The following is a 15,973-nucleotide window of genomic DNA, read 5'->3' as shown; positions in this document are numbered from 1 at the left end:
AATAAAACTGATACAAACTGCAGCTAATGTGTATCATACCAGCTACCTATTAACTTTATTTTTTAAAACTTATCAAATACCTGTTTGGGTGTCTATCAGGTATCAGCTACACCCAATAGTTGAATCAAATACCTCATAATACAATTGATTTATTTATCAGGCAAGAATGCATTCAATCCTTACAAAAAAAAAAAAAAAAAAAAATCAGATGAGCTCAGATGATATTCCAATCAGATAAAAAAAAAAATCTTTAAGCAGAACCCACAAATATATATGTGTGTCACGTTGAAAAAAAAAAAAAAAAAGACCAAGTGGATTTCACTCATAATATAAGTATTTTTAAAATTTATTTTTATTATTTAAAATAAATTTAAAAATATAGATATTTTAAATTTAATTGGTCAATAAAAAAATTTTTAGAATAAGAATATATTAATTTTATTTTTAATTAAATTAGTAAAAAATCTAACATTCTAAGCTTTTTCTAAAATAATTTTTTTAAGGATAGAATATAAGAGTTTATTAAAAATGTACTCACATTCAATATATTTTGAATTAAAAATTAAAATTTTAAAAGGAATGGTAGCCGCTGCCGATCTCCTTGATACTCTATAGATTTTAAAATTATTAAAATATTTTAATATTGTTAAACTAAAATTTATTTGTAATAATTATACTTTTTAATGAAAGAGAAATAAAAAAAAAGATTGATACAATGAAATATCTTTTTTTTTTAAAATTTAAACTGGGCAACAAAAAGCATTTTCTTATGAATGTAAATGAATTAAATTATTTATTCTTTATTTATATTTAATTTTTAAAATATATAAATTTAAATAAGCGAATGGTGTTTAAATAAAAAAATAACATTTATTCAGTTCAATTTGATTATATTTTTAATTAAAATAATGTATAATCAGTTTACTATTGAAAAAATAATGAATACAACAATAAAAACTAAATTTTAACTTTAAATTAATTGAATTGATTATATAAAAGTTTTTATTATTTATTTTTATTTAAAATTAATTTTACATTAATATTTAAAAAATTGAGATTAAAAAAATTAATAACATTTATTAGAGAATATTCTAAAAAAAATTATTCTTCCCAATTTATGTAAAAGGGAGAAAAGAATCCCAATAATAATACTGCTTTTTTTTTTTATAAAAATTTAAGTGAGGGGCTATCTAATTTAAAAGATTTTATTAAAAAATTATAGAAGTTAGGGAAGTTTAATTTAGTATAGATTTAACTTTTTTTTTAATTTAATTTAGAAATTTTAATTTAAGTATTATTTAATTTAAAAATTAAGAAAATTAAAAAATTAAACTTTTTATTTGTTGACTTAAAATAAAAAATTCAGTTGTAAATTAAGAAATTAAATTTTTTTATTTTTTATTTTAATTAAAAAATTTATTTCATAAATTTTAATTTTTAAATTAAATTAAAATTTTAAAATTAATTTAAATAAAAAGTTAAAAATAATCTAAATTAAAATTTTTAATAACTACAGGGATTAGATTGAAAATTTTGCCATTCTTTTTTAACTTTCAGCTTTTAACGTCCCATCTGAGAACTATCTGCAACCTATTTAAAGCAGAATTGCAGAAGCAAAAGCTAAATCTTCGTAAACCCTAATTTCCTGCTTCCCGCCTCCATAGCCAAAAACCCTAATCTGATCTACAAAATGGGCCGTCGAAAGAACAGCAACAATAACAATCAGGGCTCAATGGGCTTTACCAACGCGCAACACCAGGGCACCAAGATTCGATTCCAAGGTGAAGACGAAGAGCTGACCACAGAGAACTCAAATCTTGACGAGTCAACTGTAACCGGCGACAAAGCCATTGCTATGGACGACGATTCCATGTGCGAGCCCGATGTCTCCTTTGTCGATGGCGATGATGATAAAACTAGCGCCGATTATTACTTCGATTCCTATTCTCACTTTGGTAACTCAACGTTTCCCCCTTTTTTTATTTATTTTGTTTATTTTTTTCTTGCTGAAATAAATTCAGGAAAGTAAGGCCCTGAATTTGTAGATTCTATTTGTTTATTTATTGCTAAAACGCGAACTGGACTTGGTTCTGCGTAAAGATTAGTGCTTGGCTCGAAATAGATATTTGTACTAGGTTCAGATTGAGTGAAAGTTTAAAGCTCTACACTTGTTAGTTAATGAAGCTTCTACATTATAGCTTTTCTTGATGCAAAAAGTTTTAAATGTAATTTCAAGTTCTACTTAATGAAATTCTGCATGTTCTTCTTCAAATGGGTCTGTGTGGCGTTTGGAATATATGGCAAACGGGGTATAGAAATGTATTTCTTTTTTCATTGTATATATTTACTGAACATAACTTTGCAGAAATTAAATTCTGTTTTCTGTCTGTTTTTGTCTTCACAGGTATTCACGAAGTAAGTGCGTCGCCCCTGCGTGCAAATATCATCTCTTGGAACTTCAAATGGCTGATTTGTTAAATTCCTTATTATCTGTTTTTCTTTTTGGATATTAGTTCAAATTGTGATTAGCTTTTATGGGAGCATGCATTTGTAAAATGGTAATACACTCATAATACAAGTACTTGTAGGTTTGTGATAGTAAGACTAGCGTCCATTTGTCCCTCAATTAGTACCTCACAGAAGCCACTGGAAATTGATGATTCTTTCTCTAACTCACAATGATAACCACTTTTTAAACGATAATTGGGTTTACCATTGAATACCTTGCTTCATTACCATGTATCTCCATAAATTTATTGTCTCGTCTTCATGCATCTGTATTAGTTCAATATTTTTTGCCAAGGACAACTTTTCTTGCAGTATTTCTGTTGTATCTAGATGACTTTGTAAACTGTGAAATATGGAATTCTTGAATATTCATGGAATTTATTTGTGTTATGTGATGTATTTTTCCCTTGTTACTTAAAATTGGTTACTAATTGATATTCCCTCAACCGTCTTAACATTGCAGGAAATGCTGAAGGATGTGGTGAGAACTAAGACATATCAAAATGTTATTAATCAGAATAAGTTTCTATTTAAGAATAAAGTAGTACTTGATGTTGGTGCTGGAACTGGAATTCTGTCCCTATTTTGTGCGAAAGCTGGGGCTGCACATGTTTATGCGGTATGTATTCACTTCTTTACCTTCATGTATTCAGTAAGGAATTGACTCGACCGATATGCAACTCATTAAGCATGTCATTTTGCATTTTTATCATGTGTTTTTCTTTAAATGTTAAATAAGGTTGATTGCTTTCCATTTTCAGGTTGAGTGCTCTGCCATGGCAGACATGGCAAAAGAGATAGTTGAATCAAATGGATTTTCAGAAAGTAATGTGTTTGTGTTATGATTTTTATTATCTTTCAATATTCTTTCAAAGCAACCAGTCTCAGAGTGTTGATTGTTTTTTTTTTTTTTTTTTTTTTTTGTCACAGTTGTAACTGTTTTGAAGGGAAAGGTTGAAGAGATTGAGCTACCAGTTGCTAATGTAGATATCATAATTTCAGAATGGATGGGATATTTTCTGTTGTATGAAAATATGTTAAACACTGTCCTCTATGCACGAGATAAATGGCTTGTGAGTTGTACTTGCCTTTCATTTTTTACTTTATTCTCTATGCAAAACATTGTTATATCAGTTGTAATTCTTTGATATAAGCAAATCAACGTTGGCAAGTTTTCTTGTGCTTGCTGGTTTTCAGGTTAGTGATGGAATTCTTCTACCAGACAAAGCTTCCCTTTATTTGACAGCCATTGAGGATGCAGACTACAAAGAAGATAAGATTGAATGTGAGTCTATTGAATTTCTCATTCATACAAGTAGATTTTTATTGTTTTCTTTAGGACCCATAATGTGTGTAGTTTTGGGAACTCATTCACTCACATCAGTTCCATGCATGGAGTTTCAGTTGTTTTTTCAATTTCTTTTCCGCGCATCTGTTTCTCTAGGCTGACAAATTAATGGATCTTGTTTTTTATGTTTGTTTGGTTCCCTTGACCCCATGCTACTCCAGTTTGGAATAATGTCTACGGCTTTAACATGAGTTGTATCAAGAAGCAAGCCATTATGGAACCTCTTGTTGATACAGTTGATCAGAATCAAATTGTCACAAACTGCCAGCTACTCAAGGTAGGATAGGCATAAACTTGTGCGCACATGAACACAAACACACACGCACACACACACACACACATACATAGACATGGATGTATATTTAATCAATTTTTTGGTCTATACTTTTGTTGGATGTCCTTTACTATGTGGCTGATATGTATTGATTTACTTCAACCCATTTCAGACTATGGATATCTCTAAAATGGTCTCTGGGGATGCTTCCTTCACAGTTCCTTTTAAGCTTGTGGCAGATCGTGATGATTACATTCATGCGTTGGTAGCCTACTTTGATGTGTCATTTACCAATTGTCACAAGTTAATGGGCTTCTCTACAGGTCAATCTTTTGGTTATTTATGCTTTTATGTTCTGTTTATCTTGTCTTTTGGATTAGAGACTTGTTTGGTAAAATTCAATGAATTTGTGAGGTCACCTCAAAAATATTGTATTCGCTTGCATTTCAAATGTTCCCCTTCATTCATTTTCTAGCGCGTCGAGTAAATCAAGTGATATAAATTTCATCACTTTGAGCACTGTGGTTATGATCGAAATACAAGTCAAAAGTTAAATAAAAATAATGAAATTTGGTGGTCTGTGTGAAATTGGGTATTTTTGCAGCAAGTTCAATTGGTTTTAGAATGACAAATTGACAGTACATGGGCGATTGAACTAGTCAGTTGGGGTGTACAGTGTACCTGAACACTTCTCTGTCCAGTGTCTACATTTCAGTCTTAGAAATAACATACCGGGAAGGATTTTATAGCTTCTCTGATGAACTTGAAATAATGCAGGACCAAGATCACGGGCTACACACTGGAAGCAAACAGTTCTGTATCTGGAAGACGTGCTAACTATATGTGAAGGGGAAGTCCTAACTGGGAACATGAGTGTAGCACCAAACAAAAAAAATCCTCGTGACATTGATATAATGATCAAATATGCATTGAATGGGCGGCGCTGTGTGGTCTCAAGAACTCAATATTATAAGATGCGGTGAAGTAATCTACATGTTATCCAAAATTCGAAGAATTGGTGGCAAAGATTGATGCTTAATTACAACAACTACTATCTAGTAAGTTGGTTTTATTTGGAAGCTGAGTGTATTTCGTATTTCTTTGTGTCAGTTCAAGAATTAAGAGAGTTGTAGGGTCGGCTAAGCTTCTCTAAAATGTATGTTGCGTACAATTTTTAATCCCTTGTGACGTAAATGCAAAGGTGATTGAGCATTCAATGCTGAAATTTTGAGATTTAATTTTCAGGACCTTAAATTGTAATTGTTTAATTAGTTGGAAACTGAATTGCGCACGGACCAGTCCCGCTTGCTTATAAAGCCTAGTAAAAATAATTCCCGACCCAGTACACAATTTTTTTGTTATTTAAAGTTAATTGTTATGTTTTTTTTTTTTTTAGACTTCATATATTTTACAATTTTTTATTTTTTTTTAATATTTAAAATATATTTTTTAACGAATTAATGGAAAATATTTTTTTGATTGAATAAAAAATTAAGTAATTTTAAAAAAATGCTTATATTTGTTTTTAAGAGAAAGCTATATTTTATTTTTTAAATTTTGATAATTTTATTAAAATAAAAAATAATTATATATATATAAAGTAAATAAATATTAATTTAATATTATAATTAAATAATAAAAAATTATAAAAAATATTTTTTATATATAAATTATTTTTCAAGATACAAAAAAATGTTAACTATAAAAGGTTTTGAAAACAATTTTAAAAGGTTTTTAGAAATTCATAATCATTTTTAAACATTGAAATTTGTAAGTTTTTCACATTTTTATTATAAATATATCTTTATTAATTTCATATTTATCTATTACTAATTTTTACAAAATTTTTAAATATTCTTTTTACTGTTATAATACAATCTGTTATCATCATTTTGTTCTTGAACTTTTAATAATAATTACAATAAGTAGCTACTTTGTAATTTTTAAAAATTAAAGTTAAATTTTATTCTGATAAAAAAATTTTATACAATTACAAAATAATTAATTTGTGTTTCCAATATTGATAACTAAAACAATATTCTAAAAAATAAAAAATAATTATTTACCTTATAGTATGTATTTTTTTTCCCTTCATTTATAAACTTTAATTTTTTATTTGTTGACAAAATTAATTGTTTGAAATTATTTTTTATATACAAAATTTAAGAGTTTTAATAATATATATAGATTATTCTTTTATATGATAACTAATATATAAAAAATATAAAATAATTTATTAATAAACTTATTTCAAAATTTAAAATAAAATAATATATTATCAAATAAAAAATTATATCGGTTACTATTAAAAAAATTTGTATATCAACACTTGAAACAAAATTACAATTAATTAAAATTTTTTCATTAATAAAATTTTATAATATAATTATAAAATATAAAATATAAAAAAATATATATTATATTATATTATGAAATTTAAATAATAAATATTTTATCTAAAGCGCAAATGAAATAATTAGTTATTATGAGATTCTGGTTTCATATAAAATCATAGCCCACAACTCTTACAAATATAAAAAAAAAAAAATTAAAATCAATATAATAAACAAGTTAGTTAATATTTCCTTTAACAAAAATTTAATAAAAATATTAAAGAGTTAGATTTTATAAAATATGAAGATTTTTTTATTGAAATTTAAAAAAAAATTAAATAACTAATTTAAGGCACCATAATTTCATATTACAAGTGTAGGCGATAATTTCACGAAATGAGAAAACGACGTTGTTTTATTTGATCGGCTAAAACCCTGCAAGGCCTGCGACCTGGACTAGAAGCTCATGGTTTATTGTTTAGGGTTTTGAATTAGCAAAGTTGCTAGTCGGATTCCTAAATTTTCAAGAATCAGCATGGCTTCGTCTCCAAAACCCAGTCTTCTTATCGGGGAAAATTATGGCCTCGCACTCCATCAATCAATGCAACAACTCCTAGATGAAATCCACAAAGAAACCTTAAATTTGTCTCATTTCGTCAACATGTTCTACCGATTAATGCAATCGAAAATCGATTCTCCTATAGAAACGATCTGGGTCTACTCTGCTTTATCCTTCAGGAGCCGAAAAACAAAAAACCAGGATCTTTCAAATCATATTTTGATTGCAGAGGAACTGTTTCAACTGGTTTCTGGATGCTCAGGTCCGTGTAGTGCTTCGAAAAGCATAGCATTGCTAGCTCCGGTTGTTTTCCAAATGTATAAATTGGTTTTTGAGTTATTAGGCAAAGATTTGGGAGGTAAGAGGATGAAGAAAGCAGCTAAAGAGGTCAAGTCTTTGATTGGAGAGATTCTTGGATATGTAAGTGTGTGTTGTAGCAAGGATATCAGCAAGGAAAGTGATTCAAATTTGAGTGTATCATTTTCAGATTTGGTTAGTGTCTGGATGGATGGGAACGAAGGCTTGAGGGCTTTTTTACCTCTCATGAGTGATGAGATATGTAAAGAGATTAGTATTGGAGGGTCAACTGTCATATACTTAGCTGGAGTTGTCATTTGTGAGGTTTTCTTGTTGAAGCTATGCTTGGATTTACGGATGGGGAATCGAGGAGTGGAGTTGGAGAAGGAACTGGGGAGTTGGATTGTTGGCTCAATAACTGGGTTGCAGAGCTTCTACTTCTTCGGTTAGTGTAGCTTTATTCTTTTATTTGAATTTTGAGTTATTTGTTAGAAACTGGTAAAGATTAATGTTGCCTTTTATTATAGTTTGGTTTTTGGCATAGGCGAATAGCATAGAATTTAAATCAAACTTAAAATATAGATTGACTACATTCGAATGGCTAAAGAGGAATTCTGCTGCTCAGTTGGCATTAGGCCTATTTAGTTTGTTCAAAAAATGCAATTAATTAAAGTAGAAACGACTATTTTTTGGTGTTACTTTCACTGGTTTTATTTTTTATGTGCTTATCCTGATAAACAATGCCATTCAGAGACTCTTGTGAGGATGCTGTTGGAGCCAACCTTACCTGTGACTTCACTGTTGGTAAGTGGCTTTTTTCCTCACTGTTTGATTCCTTGAACTTTCTGTACTGGTTGATTGTTATTTTTTCTCACAATCATAGTGTGTGGATTGTTCTAAATCTTGTTCTTCTTCATCCCTCTTGGGCCCCTCCTCTCTATCTCTGTCTTCTAATACCATATGTGGTCATCATTTAATTTGAACTCCATGGTAGAATAGTTGTTTGTTAGTTTATATTTTCTACACAAGAGGCCGAAATTTGAACATGTATTGTTTGTTTACATATGTATGGTGTATTCCATGATGACACAATGGCTAAATTTTTTAAGAATTGCTCCAAAAACTTGTTCCTTTTAGCATTTCCTTCTTCATCAATGACATCAACAACATCGGTGTTTTATCACATTAGATGACTGAAAAGTGGTGCATCTTGGTGTAAATTTATTGTTCATTGATCTATTTTAGGATTCCACGTTTGTTAAACCCTCAGTGCCACAGAGATGGAAATTAATTAATATTTTCTTCTCCTTAATATTATAGATGCATTGTCTTTATGGAATTTTTTTTTTTCAAAATTTAAGAACTTGCATTAACTTTTTGGAGTATTGAGTTTGTTTGGAGATCTTATTGCTCATGGCAGCGATATTTAAGAATCTATAGTTTGATTATTTTCTAAGAACACCATTTGGGAAATTTTCTATGCAGAGTTCCGAAGATGAAAGTTTTTTGAGAACAATTCTATATGATGCTGCTATTTTGGTAGAATATTCTTTCCTCAGTCCTGAGAGAGCAATTAACGTACCATCCAATCGGGTGACAGATCTTGCAATGAAAAGATTGATCATTACACATGAAGCCATAGAGCTTTTCAGGTTGGAATCAGTATTGTAGTTGGTGTCATGGGGCGTGTGTGTGTTATAGTTGAAACTAAAAGCTAACTCTCATTGCAACACAGGAAAAATGGGGACCAAAAGAGAGCTATTGCGTATACTAGTTCATTCTCCAGTTCCGGGCTATGTTCCCAAATTATCCAGTGTATCACCAGCCAGGTTGGCATGGATGAAGAAACAAGTAGATTGAAGGGAGCATCACCTAAAGCTCTTATAAGTGAGTAGTTATTGATTGTATGTTTCTTCCTTATTGTTATCGATATCTGCATCATATTGTTCTTACTTGAATACATTATTCTCCTGAATCTCTTCATGCATGTTATATATCATGCTAACCCCAACACTTCACTCCAATACTAATTGGGACTATTATTATTCTCTAGAGTTGTTACTAAACCTTGATGGTCAAGGCATAAGGCTATTTGATGATACAATCTCCAAATTTCATGCCAAATTAGCTCTTGATGATTCCAAATCTGACTATGAGCAATCAACATTTAAGCCAGAGGAAAGAAAGCAGATGCTGATGTTCTGTTTTACATTGATAACAAAGGAGAAGAGGAAGACCATCATGAGGATGATAAGGAGATAAATGAGTCCATGAGTGCTGCATTTGTAGCTTCTGCACAGAAAATGAGATTGACAGAAAATGGAGGAAGAAAAAGGAAAGAGGAGAGAAATTCCAGAAAAAAGAAAAAGATTAAACTTCTTAAGCATAACCACTCTGATACTTCTGATTCAGATGAAGAGAGGTCCTCATCTGTCAGTGATGATGGTTCAGGTTCAGATAGTGAGAGTGAAGTCGAGAATCCAATCTCTGATGAAGACGTTTGAGTGAAGGGGCGGTGGGTTTCCTTGAAGAGAAAATATGGCAATTATGTTATAGTTACTTCAAAGTCTATTTTCAACTTTGCAATAGCATTTGCTGATATACTTGTCCTTGCAAAGGATTTGAAGTTGCATTGTAGCCGTTCATGAATAGACAATGTTGGAGTATGCATGAATGCACCTTTTCTTTACAAAATAGTTCACTTTCTTTTCCAGAAAGCAATAGCTGTTATTTTTCCCGTAGTTGCCCTTGCAATTTCACTAGTTATTTCTATGAGCTAGCACTTACATCCTATGTAAGAAAATGAATCAAAGTTGGTTAGGCTGGACTGTGATCAGGTTGGGTCTCCAGTATCCATCTTTACGATGCAAGAGACTTCTGATTTGGTGCTCAAGGAATTTATTTTTTCTTATAATATATTTTTGTATTTGAATTTAGGTGAAAATGTATAATTTTTAAGATCCATTTTCATTCCATTTTAAAGCGAACAATGTTCTTTAGAAGTAAAGGAAAATTTTTCCTCTAATCATACGTGTTCGACGTCATCTTCTTCAATTCAACCGGCACTCTCTTTGATTTAAATTAATGGAGCTAAACATTCCATCAGTGGGGAAAACTGATACCAATAAACTTTGCCGTGTTTTATCATCAACGATAGAACTGAGAAGCAACTTCAGGAATTTTATTTCTGCCATGTTCAGCTTGATCTCTAACTTGCAATTACTATCAGCACATAAGGCGAAGTTCTGAAAATATATACTTGCTGTACAACAGAAAATTTTATCCAAACGAAAAAACCTGTTGGCAGCAGGTTGTTTATGCTTCCCATCTTCCCACTGCATAAACCGAAGCTTAAAAAAAGACTGAATGGTGGCAACAATGATACAGTATCACCCAACATAGTACACGAATGTATACAATCAATTCTATATCCTACTTAGTACCTATACTGACGTAGATATTGAAAAGATTGTCCAAGCCAAACCAATCTAAAATTCTCTCTCATCTTGCAATTCTAAATCTAAGTATAGCAACAGCGATGCAATGCCGTATGTGGAAAATCAAATCTTCCTTTTTATCTTTAAGATCAAGGGTGAACAAAGTGTATAACTTGTGATCTGCGACAACCCAATGTTATGATTCCATTGCAAGAAAACTTGTGTTCACATTGAAAATATGAGATTTCAATGTGGAGCATATATGAACTTAGACTCTCCAATCTCAATAACTACCTTTTAGGTGTGTTTTCTAAATTCGTATTAATGTTATAAGAGCCACTATGACTCTCAATTGCAATCCTCTGATAGAGGTAGTGACGTTAGAATAACAATGTTTGCTTGCAGCTAGATTAAGCTAGCACAAAGGCAGTCTGTGTGGATGTCAGGGCTACGGAGCATGATGGAATGTTATGATCCTATTGCAAGAAAACTTATGTCCCATATTGAAAACATTGAAAGTACTGGATTTCAATGTGGGGGACTCTTCAACCTTAACAGCTAACTTTTAGCTAACTTTTAGGGTGTGATTTTCCTAAATTTGCATCACCCAAGTAGAAAATATATACTTTCTATACAACAGAAAAATTTATCGAAACAAAAAAAAACTGTTGGCAGCAGGTTGTTCATGCTTCCCATCTTCCCTGCATAAACCGAAGCTTAAATAAGGACTGAAAGGTGGCAACAAATAGTTCATCTTGACCATCATAACTGAAAAGTGCACAGCACTTTCCAATTATAGCCGCAAAATTCCCACACTGGTCACCTGCAGTAAACCAAAACTCAGTAAGGACAAAAAGGTAAAAATATAATCCCCAATCCAGTTAGGAAGAAGACGAAACTTGCTTTTCAAGAGAATAACCTTTAAACTTGATTGCAGCATTAGGAATGAACCTCGAACAGGCACGCTCCAGGAATAAATCACTTTATAACCCACGTGGCTTCATATGGATGAACCTGTACTGTGATTCTTTCAGAAGTAATTTCAGCAGCAGATCATGAGGAAAAATTCTGCAAGCACTGATTTCAGCAGGCCCTGCAACAGATCCAATAAGTGTGGCAACAAATAGTGTTCCGGGACTTGGAAGAGCTGGATCGCATGAGGTGAACCTTCTGTCCATCTCACTACATACCTCTAGAGCAAAATTACCAATGATCCTGGCAAGAGCAAGTACCTCTCTTAAAATGGTGGAAACGCTTGATGTCACGGACAACTATTTCACGATTTGTGAGGTCTGTGATGAGTTTCATAAAATCATGGCAATCCCCACATATACGAAGATTTTTTAAAATCCGGATTGGTTTAATTGGATTGGTGCTTATGAAGGCAAAAGCAAGAGCCAATCTTTCACTATGATAGTAGAGATGTTCCATTTTTTCTTTGTTACCGATATTATGGAGCACGTTTTCTGTTTTGGTATATAACCTATTGAAGCCAATTTTTGTCCCAACTCCTCCAATGTAGCATATATTTCCCTTGTTTTCGGATGGGAACCATCTTGAGATGTGAAGACATGGATTTGACCATCAACCTCTACCCAACTACACCCAGGCTCTTTCTTAACACCCTGAGTAGTCATCAAAGCCCTGATATTTCTAACGTCATCCCACCTACCTCTCGCTGCAAAAATGTTTGATAGCAATATATAACTCGAATCCCTCTTGGGTTCAAGTTCAAAGAGTTTCTCAGCGGCTCGTTTACCAAAGTCGACATTCCCATGCAATTTACATGACCCAAGAACTGTCTCCCAGATCAAAGAATATGGGCTTAGCTTCATTTCCTCAATATAAATATCAACCTCATTGAATTTGCCAGCCCGACCAAGAACATCAACCATACAAGCATGATGCTCAATTGAAGGAGTAATCCCATAATCTTTGCACATCAGGTTAAAAAGCTTTTTCCCCTCCTCAACCAAACCCATGTAGCTACATGCAGCAAGAACCCCTATGAAAGTGATCTCATCAGGTACAATGCCTTCATCTAACATCAGCCTAAAGGCTTCAAGAGCCTTCTTCCCTTGCCCATGTTGTGAGTATCCAGATATAATTGTATTCCACGAGACTGTGTCCCGTGAAAACAAGCCCTTAAAAATGGCTTCAGCATCTTCTATGCACCCACATTTCCCATACATATCAACAAGTGCACTTGCAACAAACACATCGCCGAAATGCCCAGACTTTATTGCCACAGAATGGAGCTGCTGTCCATTTCCCAAGGCTGCTACACTGGAGCATCCACTTAAACAGCTGGCAAGAGTGAACTCATTCGGCTTTATACCCCCTCTTAGCATCAGACCTAAGTACTTAACAGCCTTTTCTGCTTGATCACTTTGTGCAAAACCAGTAATAATGACTGTCCAAGTGAAAAGGTCCCTGTTTGTTAATCTATTGAAAGCTACATCTGCATCTTCTAAGCATCTGCTTTTTGCATACATGTCAATAAGAGCTGTTCCAACAAAATCATTACCATCAAGGCTGTTCTTTATGATATGTGCATGCACTTGCTTTCCAAAGCACACATCCAAAAGGCTAGCACAAGACCTTAAAACGCCCACAAATGTGTACATGTTGGGCTTGAAACCTTCCACAAGCATCTGGTAGAAAATTCTCAGCCCTTGATCACAAGTTTCAAGGCCAAGGAAACCAGATAAAAGGGCATTCCATGAAACCAAATCCCGATCAGTCATTGCTTCAAAAACCCGGATACCATCTTGCACGCATCCACTTTTCATGTACATCATGATCAGTGCATTGCCAACTGAATTATCAGATTCAAGCCCATATTTGTGTATACAAGAATGGATGCTTTGACCAAAACACAGGTCACCCATATTTGTAGCAGCACTAACAACAGTAGCAAGGCTAAATTGGTTAGGTTTAACTCCTGTATCTCGCATCAGATGAAATAGCTCAGCTGCTTCTTGGCTATGGCCCTGCTGATCAAGGCCCGCAATCATAGCACTCCAGGTCACTATATCAGGATCAGTTATCCTGCTGAACACTATTTGTGCATCATATGTCGCCCCACACTTGGAGTACATATCAACAAGACTACAACCCAGAAATTCATCTAGTTCACACCCACTCCTGATAGCCAAAGAATGCAAAATCTTCCCTTCTCGCAAATTCCCTGAGTTTGCACAACCATTTAACACTGTAGATAAAGTGAATTTATTAAATTTCATTTCACACTCTGTCATCCAAGAAAACAACTTCAAAACCGCTTCTCCATCACCCCTTTGAGCATAACCATTAAGCAAAGCATTCCATGACACGTCATTCTTATCCGGCATCCCAAAGAAAACTCTATCAGCAAGTTCTATCTCACCACACTTGGCATAAAGGTCAACAAGAGTAGAACCAACAAATAAATCCAGCAAGAATCCCGCTTTTATTGCTTCTGCATGAGCCTGTTTCCCAAACTCTATGTCCAAAGACATGGAGCATGCTTTCAAAACGGTGGCCAAGGCAAACTCATTGGGTCTTATATTTTCCTTTCTCATTTCGCAGTAAAGGCTAACGCCATCAGTTGCACACCCTTCACTTGCATATCCAGCAATTAACGCAGTCCACGACACAACTTCTCTTTCAGACATTTCGTCAAGCACCTTGCGTGCTAACACTAGGCTCCCGCACTTCACGTAAAAATTAATCAAAGAAACTAATAAATGTGAATCTGGCTCTATCCCGCTTTTAATCACGTTCCCATGAACTCCCTTTCCCTCATTTAGTGTTCTTCTTGAAGCACACTCACGCAACATCCCAGAATATCGCTTTAATGCTTCCTTTACTGTAAAGCTCAAAGGTTTCATCATTTCAATTCCTTCAGTTTGATCACTTAATGACAAATTAGGCCAATTCGGGCTTAAAAACTTTCTGGAAATCTTTCCATTAACCTCCTCCAGGCGAGACGGTGAGCTTGGGGTATCAGTAAGAGCGAAACCATTTGTGGGGTCAGATTCAATAGCATTAAGACAAGCACAAAATGAAAAGTTTACACGAAAAGAAAAAAACTTTAAAGCTGAACTTTTATGGGGCATATCGAGCAACTTCACTGAAGAAACGGAACTCGGGCGATTGGGAGGAAAGAGGCGTCGAAAAGTTGGCGATGGAATACGCATTTTCAGGGCAATAAAGTCGCATTCCATGAATCAGAACTCTTAAGACTCGCTTCTTGAACAATTTTCCCGCGTCAAGTGACTGTGGACGAACTCGAAGCTAACAGAGTTGCCTAGTGATATCTTTATGTCAGGGCGAGGGGTACTGGTCCATATGCAGTTGAGCAGAAAGGTAAAAGACACAACATAAAAAGGGTTCTTTTTCAATGAATTAGGTTTATATAAACGCCAATTAAGCTTTTATGATTAATTGATGTTTTAAATTTATCTGATTGTAAATAGTAAAGATACGGATTAAATAATTATATTATTTAAATTATATGAATTAAATAATTAAATTTAAAAAAATAATTTTATCTTAAAATAATTAAAGAGATTAAGCAATTTACGTATTAAAAAATTGAGAGAATAAATATTATATTTTTAAAATAAGGAATTAGGTAATCAGTTTTATTAAATTAAAAATACTAAATAGTAAGTTTTCAAAAAAAATTTTTTGCACTTCATTGGCATATCATCCTTTGAAAATAATGATAGACATTCAACAGGTCAAGCAGGTTGAAGCAGACAAAGTAATGAACTCAGCAAACGGTCATCTCAAGCATGGATTAATGCTGCGGATTATTTAATTAAAAAAAAATGACTTTGATTGCAGACGACAGAAGTTTCTGCTATCATGTATGATAGAAGGTGAGGTACAGTGAGCTCAATCCAACTGCCAATCTTACTGTACTCATAGTTGCCACTGCACCTGGTAAGGAGAGAGGCCTTTTGAGTTTTGACAACTGAAAAGGCATTTTGGATCCATGTTGAAGCACTGTTCACATATTCTCTTCTTTTCAAAGGTCTCTTCATTGGAGAATTGACATATTAAAAGTTGTGAGTCGATACTCGCATTTGCTTAATTTGTTAATATTCTACTGTGGCAATGAAATCTGTGTTCTGGTAAAGACAAAGCCAACTGTTTTGATCCAAAACAGTTGGCTTTTAAAAAAAAAAAAACACAAGAAAGAAAATAAACAAAAGACAAAAACAATTA

The 15,973-nt window shown here is 33.0% G+C and overlaps 2 protein-coding genes and 1 non-coding gene across 3 annotated transcripts; 2 read left to right on the top strand and 1 right to left on the bottom strand.

Moving 5' to 3' along the window:
- The first annotated feature begins 1,598 nt into the window (after window positions 1-1,598).
- On the top strand, window positions 1,599-5,384 carry LOC131179327 (probable protein arginine N-methyltransferase 1.2). Its single transcript, XM_058145995.1, has 9 exons — window positions 1,599-1,955; window positions 2,405-2,415; window positions 2,972-3,127; window positions 3,270-3,333; window positions 3,439-3,581; window positions 3,706-3,793; window positions 4,018-4,133; window positions 4,303-4,453; window positions 4,908-5,384. Exons 1-9 carry the CDS (start codon window positions 1,691-1,693, stop codon window positions 5,111-5,113), a joined length of 1,200 nt encoding a protein of 399 aa, XP_058001978.1. The 5' UTR covers window positions 1,599-1,690; the 3' UTR covers window positions 5,114-5,384.
- Window positions 5,385-6,893: 1,509 nt separating this feature from the next.
- LOC110639620 (uncharacterized) lies at window positions 6,894-10,036 on the top strand. Its single transcript, XR_009148350.1, has 5 exons — window positions 6,894-7,764; window positions 8,071-8,123; window positions 8,805-8,971; window positions 9,055-9,206; window positions 9,373-10,036. It is a non-coding gene; the product is annotated as an uncharacterized LOC110639620 (transcript).
- A 1,294-nt stretch (window positions 10,037-11,330) lies between these two features.
- Window positions 11,331-15,097, bottom strand: LOC110639621 (pentatricopeptide repeat-containing protein At3g24000, mitochondrial). The gene is given in 3 exon segments (XM_021790647.2): window positions 11,331-11,579; window positions 11,676-12,228; window positions 12,231-15,097. Coding segments are annotated over 2 exon segments (3,003 nt in total). The 5' UTR covers window positions 14,965-15,097; the 3' UTR covers window positions 11,331-11,579; window positions 11,676-11,959.
- Between the last annotated feature and the right edge of the window lie 876 nt (window positions 15,098-15,973).

This window comes from Hevea brasiliensis, chromosome 4, assembly GCF_030052815.1.
Source record: "Hevea brasiliensis isolate MT/VB/25A 57/8 chromosome 4, ASM3005281v1, whole genome shotgun sequence".
NCBI classification, from domain to species: domain Eukaryota; kingdom Viridiplantae; phylum Streptophyta; class Magnoliopsida; order Malpighiales; family Euphorbiaceae; genus Hevea; species Hevea brasiliensis.
This window is presented reverse-complemented; position numbering and strand designations above follow the sequence as displayed.

Bases quoted from the DNA above. Each gene is read 5' to 3' on its own strand.
- LOC131179327 (XM_058145995.1), top strand. From the start codon at position 1,691: ATGGGCCGTCGAAAGAACAGCAACAATAACAATCAGGGCTCAATGGGC. The intron at 3,128-3,269 runs GTATGTATTCAC...TTCCATTTTCAG, and splicing joins GGGCTGCACATGTTTATGCG to GTTGAGTGCTCTGCCATGGC. The intron at 3,794-4,017 runs GTGAGTCTATTG...ATGCTACTCCAG, and splicing joins CAAAGAAGATAAGATTGAAT to TTTGGAATAATGTCTACGGC.